At 38.2% G+C, this 6,987-nt stretch overlaps 3 protein-coding genes across 5 annotated transcripts in view; 1 reads left to right on the forward strand and 2 right to left on the reverse strand.

The window, feature by feature from the left end:
* Window positions 1-3,667, forward strand: part of LOC109543336 (GTP-binding protein Di-Ras1) — a 32,978-nt gene extending 29,311 nt beyond the window's left edge. Inside the window, exons 4-5 of the mRNA XM_019913009.2 lie at window positions 2,398-2,612; window positions 2,776-3,667. Of these exons, the coding sequence (XP_019768568.1) occupies window positions 2,398-2,612; window positions 2,776-2,900 (340 nt within the window). The 3' untranslated portion in view covers window positions 2,901-3,667. The remainder of the gene's footprint in view (window positions 1-2,397; window positions 2,613-2,775) is intronic.
* LOC109543329 (adenosine deaminase 2) overlaps window positions 1-6,987 on the reverse strand; it is a 22,434-nt gene that overhangs the window by 10,060 nt on the left and 5,387 nt on the right. The window lies entirely within an intron of this gene.
* On the reverse strand, window positions 4,664-6,863 carry LOC109543328. Its single transcript, XM_019912998.2, has 3 exons — window positions 6,329-6,863; window positions 6,198-6,271; window positions 4,664-4,918 (listed from the first exon to the last, which is right to left on the reverse strand). The coding sequence occupies exons 1-3, from the start codon at window positions 6,447-6,449 to the stop codon at window positions 4,736-4,738; spliced, it is 378 nt and encodes a 125-aa protein (XP_019768557.2). The 5' UTR covers window positions 6,450-6,863; the 3' UTR covers window positions 4,664-4,735.

Below are 6,987 nucleotides of genomic sequence, written 5' to 3' on the forward strand. Positions count from 1 at the left end.
TAAGGCGAAGAATTAGGGAGATATTGGCTATTTTTAAGTTTCAGCTCTCGTAAAAGCCCGTATCACGTTTGCCTTCTGTCCCTCGTAGCACAAAGATTTTTTCTAAAAAGCCAACTGGAAACTGCCTGTTATGTAGTTTGCGATCAAACGATCGGATACTTGCCCTGTGAACTTTGAGAGAAAACAAAACGTTTTTCTTTGCAAATTTCTCGGCTGAAAAAAAGTCGTCGGGGGCTTCACTTGTTTTTCAGACTTAATAGTTTTTCTCAAAAAGGAAGCGTCYTATCAAAAAATGGTATTCTTTATRAAACGTTTGGCATGCATCGCACTATCTGAGGAGAATSTTTTAGAATCCCCGATATGAACGGTTTTACAGAAAATGTTAAATCAGGGCCATTCAAAAATCCTGAATATCTCCAAAAGGCAAAAGGATGAAGAAATCCGTTGTACGCCACTGGATAGAGGCGGTTAATATTCACAAAAATTAACCTTTTTGTAAACTGAATAATTAGGGAGTTTTTGGAGATTTTTTGGCTTTTTGCACGTGGGTATTTTTTCGCTAATGCCTAATTCCGTGCAATTCTCTTATACATATGTAAAAAATAGCCTCTGTAAAAATGACTCACTTGTGGTTTCAGTGAGTCCAATGTCCTGATCAAAAACTTTGTTTTATCGCAAAACAGAATTTCATCGCAAAAACTCTCACTTCATAAATTTTTCACGTTTCATTTTTTTCCTCAAAAACGAAGCGTCGTATGAAAAAAAGTTGTTCTTTATAAAATGTCCCTTATGGGCAGAGCTAAGCGCTCGGGGTATTTTGCAAACAGCTGCATCCATGGTTTTTGAAAAACTGCGAAGTAAATGATTTTCAGAAAATCCTGAATATCTGCAAAATTCGGAACAATTGGCAAGTCCAGGGCACGCCACTTCATAGATGCGGTCAATCTGGACGAAAAAGGTTCAATTAACTTTTTCTCTAAAGTGACTAATTAAGGAGGTATTAACAATTTTTGGCGTTTCCAGAAATTGTTTGCACCCCACGTGCAAAAAATCTCATTTCACAAATTTTTTTCGTTTAATTTTTTTTCAGAAAAAGGAAGCGTCATTTCAAAAAAAACGTATTCTTTATAAAATGTTCCTTATGTGCAGAGCTAAGCACTCATGATGTTTTTGAAATTACCGCATCTATACTTTTTGTAAAAATGCCAAGGAAATAATTTTCAAAAAATCCTGAATATCTGCAAAATTCGGAACAATCGACAAGTTCAAGGCACGCCACTTCATAGAGGCGGTCAATCTGGACGAAAAAGGTTCAATTGACTTTTTCTCTAAAGTGACTAATTAAGGAGCTATTAACAATTTTTGGCGTTTCCAGGACATTTTTGCACCCCACGTGTAAAAAATCTGAATTCACAAATTTTTCCCGTTTAATTTTTTTTCAGAAAAAGGAAGCGTCATTTCAAAAAAACTTATTCTTTATAAAATGTTCCTTATATGCAGAGCTAAGCACTCATGATGTTTTTGAAATTACCGCATCTATACTGTTTGTAAAAATGCCAAGGAAATAATTTTCAAAAAATTCTGAATATCTGCAAAATTCGGAACAATCGACAAGTTCAAGGCACGCCACTTCATAGAGGCGGTCAATCTGGACGAAAAAGGTTCAATTGACTTTTTCTCTAAAGTGACTAATTAGGGAGATATTGACGATTTTTGCCGTTTTGATGAAATGTTTGCACGTGGGTTCAACCGGAATTTTTTGCGCTGACGAAATTGAGTTTAATTGCCCGTGAAAGAGCACAGGCAACTACGAAAAGCTGCCTGGGTGAAAATGGGCTCATTTGAAGGCGATTTGGAAGTTTTATGGAAGTTTGCAGTTTTAGCTCCCGTAAAAGCCTGTGGAGCGTTCATCTTTTGTCTATAACTCCAGCAATTATTTCCTTTCAAAACAGTTGAAAGCTGCCTGCCATGTAGTTTGAGTAGATCCAATGCTGTATTCAGGAAATGTTAAAAACCGAAGAAAAATTAAACCATCAAAATGTTTGCTAATTTTTCGCATTTTATTACGTTCCTGCAAAACGACGTGTTTTGCCGAACAAACGCATTCTTGCTAAAATGTCCAGCTGTTTCAAGCTTTCCGGTAGGGATATTTTCAAAACCCCCCAAAGAACCGTTTTTGAATCAAAGCCCCTGAGGAAGTTTAAAAAAATCCTGAATATCTTCGAAGCTAAAAACAATTTTCTTACGCCGCTCACTCATGCACTTGCGCCCTTAAAACGCTCGAACCGCTTGAGCGATTTAAATGAAATCTGGAACAGAAAAACCCCTTGAGATCGTCTTTAAAACTCATTTAAAAACTTCCAAGGACCCAAAAAATGACTTCTGATGTTGTTCCAGAGTGAAAGTGTTAGAATGCTCAGCCAAAGACGACATAAACATCAAGGAAATCTTCCGCTCACTTCTCACCTTATCCAAACTGCTGCCAAGAAAAGATCCATCCGATACAGGCACTGGCCTGAAGCGAAGATCCAGCGCCTACGTTTCGGCTACTAGTAAAGATCGAAGAAGGGCGGAGAGCCCGCTACTTGAAGCAGACAAAGCGTCTGGATCGGGTAAGCAGATTCGCGATTTTTTCCGCTAATCCATTGATCCATTCTCTGTGTTTGATTGGCACAGTAAAGTAGCTATTTATTTGCTTTTATTGTTCGACCGTTCACTTCCCTATCCCGCCCGATTGAGTCGATAAAATCCCCTTGGAAGTCCCTTTTATTGCAGGATCGGGATGCTTAGAGGGAATTCAACCGTCTAAACCGCGCTCCCGCTCGCTGATTCGTCGAGCCAGCAGGAAAACAAAACAGCAAATACGTGACGCACAGGTGAACGAGTGTAATGTGTCCTAAACTGTTTAACGAGGGTCCAAATTTAGGGTAAGAGGGTTCCTTCGTAAGGGATTTCCGTTCTTTTCTACGTGTTTTATACGTATAGACTAGCTTTATCGGATCAAGGGTCAAAGACGATTCACGTCGACTAATTTAGACGGTTTTTAACAATAATTCACTATCAATAAATGTTTTTTAATTGTGTATGTGGAGTGAATTGGGGCGGAGGCAAACGCCTCCAAAACGCTCCATTTGACCATGTAAGATAATCCATTAGAACCTGTGATTTTCCTTAAATATATGTATACAAACTAAAACGGTTGGACTTAAACGGTTGAAAACCCCTTTCAGGGGTGTTGGCATATATACAGGGCGTTTCTGCAAGTTGGGCACTGAAATGGAATCCCCTTTCTCCGCTTGAGACACCCTGTATTAAAATAGGCAAGACTTTTGCCGAAAGTACCGAAAAGTTGCATAAATACGTCCGTTTCATACAAGAACTTTAACTTCATCAGGGGAATATTAGCCATATCAGCCATTCCCGATTCTTTCCAGAAGTTTTCAGCTGATAAGTCAACAGATTATTTTTCCGCCCGTCTTAGACTAAGTATACTTATCCTCAAACGTTTTAGGTTAAGTTAGCACTTAAGTACAGAGTTAAGCGACTAGAGCTCGATATCATCTAAAGCTGACAAGCTTTAAGGTTTCGGAAAATGTTTATAATAATATTTATTTATAAGTTAAGCTGATCAGTGATGCTGTTTAATAAAACAACGGTCCAATGAGAAGTTTTTTGTTTAATTTACCGCAATTTAATCCTATATTCTATATACTTTAAACAACTGAAGGTTTTCAAGCTGTGGAACCTTTCGCAGACTTGCATGATCTCATGTTTGTGCTTCTTACTCTTTAAAGGTTAGGAATTTGTGAGTAAACCTAATAAGGAAAAGAAAGTTTATGAGGCGCCCTTTCGAAAAGATTCTATTGATTTGTGACAGATTTTCAACCCTTTCCGAGATATGAGTTGTTGAACTTCTGCAGACTTGTTTGCGATCACATTTGTGCTCCTCACTCTTTACAGGTTAGGAATTTGTAAGTAAACCTAATAAGGAAAAGAAAGTTTGTGAGGCGCTCTTTAGAAAATATTCTATTGATTTGTTACAGATTTTTAACCCTTTCCGAGATATGAGTTGTTGAACTTCTGCAGACTTGTTTGCTATCATATTTGTGCTTCTCACTCTTTACAGGTTAGGAATTTGTGAGTAAACCTAATGAGGAAAAGAAAGCTTATGAGGCGCTCTTTAGAAAAGATTCTATTGATTTGTGACAGATTTTCAACCCTTTTCGAGATATCAGTTGTTGAACTTCAGCAGACTTGTTTGCGATCATATTTGTGCGTCTCACTCTTTACAGGTTAGGAATTTGTGAGTAAACCTAATAAGGAAAAGAAAGTTTGTGAGGCGCTCTTTAGAAAAGATTCTATTGATTTGTTACAGATTTTCAACCCTTTCCGAGCTATGAGTTGTTGAACTTCTGCAGACTTGTTTGCGATCATATTTGTGCCTCTCACTCTTTACAGGTTAGGAATTTGTGAATAAACCTAATAAGGAAAAGAAAGCTTATGAGGCGCTCTTTAGAAAAGATTCTATTGATTTGTGAGCGATTTTCAACCATTTTCGAGACACGAGCTGTTGAACTTCGGCAGACTTGTTTGCGATCACATTTGTGCTTCTCCCTCTTTAAAGGTTAGGAATTTCTGAGTAAACGTAATTGGGAAAAGGGAGTTTGGGAGGTGAGACATTTATTGTCAAAATATACAAAATTACTCAGTCTATTGTTAAAATGCACAAAATTACTTAAAACATAATTTGCATGGGGCGAAGCCCTGAATCGCCTGGGTCGATGCAACCGATTGGTAAGGGGAAGCAAATGGTTGACATGGTAAGTAGGCGCTCAACGTCCTCCTTACTATTGCGGGTTTCCTTTCGAATCACCAATTGGAACATTTCTAAGGCCAGCTCGCTTTCCCGATCCAGCACCTAGTGAAAGAGCAATTAGTGCCAGTAATATAACCAATCAATAAATAAAAAGCGAGAAAAATTGAGAAACAAATTTTGAATTGAGAAACAATTTTCAAACGAAATCTCCTCTCACTCTAACTGTTTGAAGCAATACCTTTATCTCCTTCTGCTTCATCTTTACGTTCGGTTCTTCTCTCTTGGGGCGCAAGTAGGGTTCACACTTGACGTTTCGTCTATTTATATAAACTTCCTCCTTAAATCAGAGAATACAATATAGCAGTATCCTGAGGAAGCCTATGCAAATAGGCGAAACGTCTACTAGTGTGAATAACTTACCGGAACAACTAAAAGTTGTAACGTATAATAAGTAAATGAAGGAGTAGACGCATGAAGTCAAAAAAATAAAAAATTGGTAAAAATCGACGGTTAAATAAAAATTATAAGCAAACAAACCGATCGAGGAAATCCACTGAAATCGACAACAAAAGCAAAGTTGAGACAAACTCAACCAATCAGGACACTAAAATTGGCGGGAAGTTTCTTCTTCTGGGAGAAAATGAAGATGAAGGCCTACATGGAAACAAAGTCAGATTTTTTTATCTAACGAGGCCTGGTTGACCCCTGAAATATGAATTTTCAAACAAAAGCCTACGAAAACGCAGGTGAAAAGCGACCAGTTTTGAAAAATTCCCCAATTCCTGATGATGGTGGCACTGAACTGAAACTTCCACACTTCATACAGGTGACTTTCCTGGATCTATTAGAACGTTGCGAAGCTCCCAGCTCAATTGGTACTGACAGTATGAATTTTTAAACATAACCGTCCAAAAACGCTTTCTAAAAATTGCCCAGTTACGGAAAATTTCCCAAAATTTCCTGATGATGGCGCCGAATTGAAACTTTCACATTTCATGCACGCGACTTTTCTCAATTTAATACAACTTTGCGGAAGTTCACAGCTCCTTTTGTATCGGAACTATGAATTTTCAAATATAACGAAAACGCTCGTTAAAAGTTGAATTTCGAAAAAATCCCTAAGAGTTTCTGATGATGCTGGCAAATTGACACTTTTCTGTATCTAGTGCCGGGATGCCGGGAAAATTTTCAAACAAGCCTGCCAAAAATTGACCAGTTCCGAACAGTTGCCGATGACTGCGCCAAATTGAAACTTTCCGAGTTCATAAAGATGACTTTCCCCGATCTAATGCAACCTCCCGAAATCATTCAGCTCTGCTAATGAGGGAAATATCGACAGGTTTTGAAAAATTCCTAAAAAGTTTTTCACCGTCCTACTGACCTGGATATCTTCCGGTTTTTTGCGCGCCAGCTCGTAGCCTCTTAGATAGTTATCCCTGATGAACTCGTACTTTTCTGCAACATTTCCGCATTGCCACTGTGCCTACTTACTTTTTCCGTTGGGGGACTTACCAGGCATCGGGCGCCTTCTTACCATATCGACAAACTCTTCCCATGTTAAGGTTGTGCAACTAATCCCCCGCAAAGTGCCCAGTACAACCAGAACACACAAAACCAGCACGAATTTCCGCATTACTACCAATTATCCTGTTGAAAGCGATTAGAATCGAATTTGGCTTCTTTCGCCCAGATTAATCTGCTTGAATTAATCGCCAATAATTTGGTGTGTAAATATCGGGGGTTCATCTAGATACTAAAAGAGGCGCGTATTTGCAATCCAATTTTCCAACTAAGCTGTAATCGGAATGTTTGATTGATTTGCCCGCACTCAGTTAACGAGAATGGGATTATTGCTATCAATTGCGAAACCGGAAAACAAACATGTTTCCTAAAGACAACTGGCGCATTTGTGGACTTGAAGGACGCTGAAAGCAGATAATAATGAGTGCATTGAAAACTATCAATGGCTTTATTCCCTTAAATGCTATCAAAACTACTAGTTTAATTTTTTTACAAACTGCCTGTTGGGTATTTCGCCTCAAAAATGTTTGTCTTTAAAAAAGACAGAATTTCCTTACGTCTTTTATTACAGATTGATAAACAGTGCTCTTGCACTATTTATCAATCTGTAATAAAAGACGTGAGGAAATTCTGTCTTTTTTAAAGACAAA

The sequence above is a fragment of the Dendroctonus ponderosae genome, unplaced genomic scaffold (genome assembly GCF_020466585.1).
Source record: "Dendroctonus ponderosae isolate FM_Combo_2020 unplaced genomic scaffold, Dpon_F_20191213v2 Dpon_F_20191213_9, whole genome shotgun sequence".
Taxonomy (NCBI): Eukaryota; Metazoa; Arthropoda; class Insecta; order Coleoptera; family Curculionidae; genus Dendroctonus; species Dendroctonus ponderosae.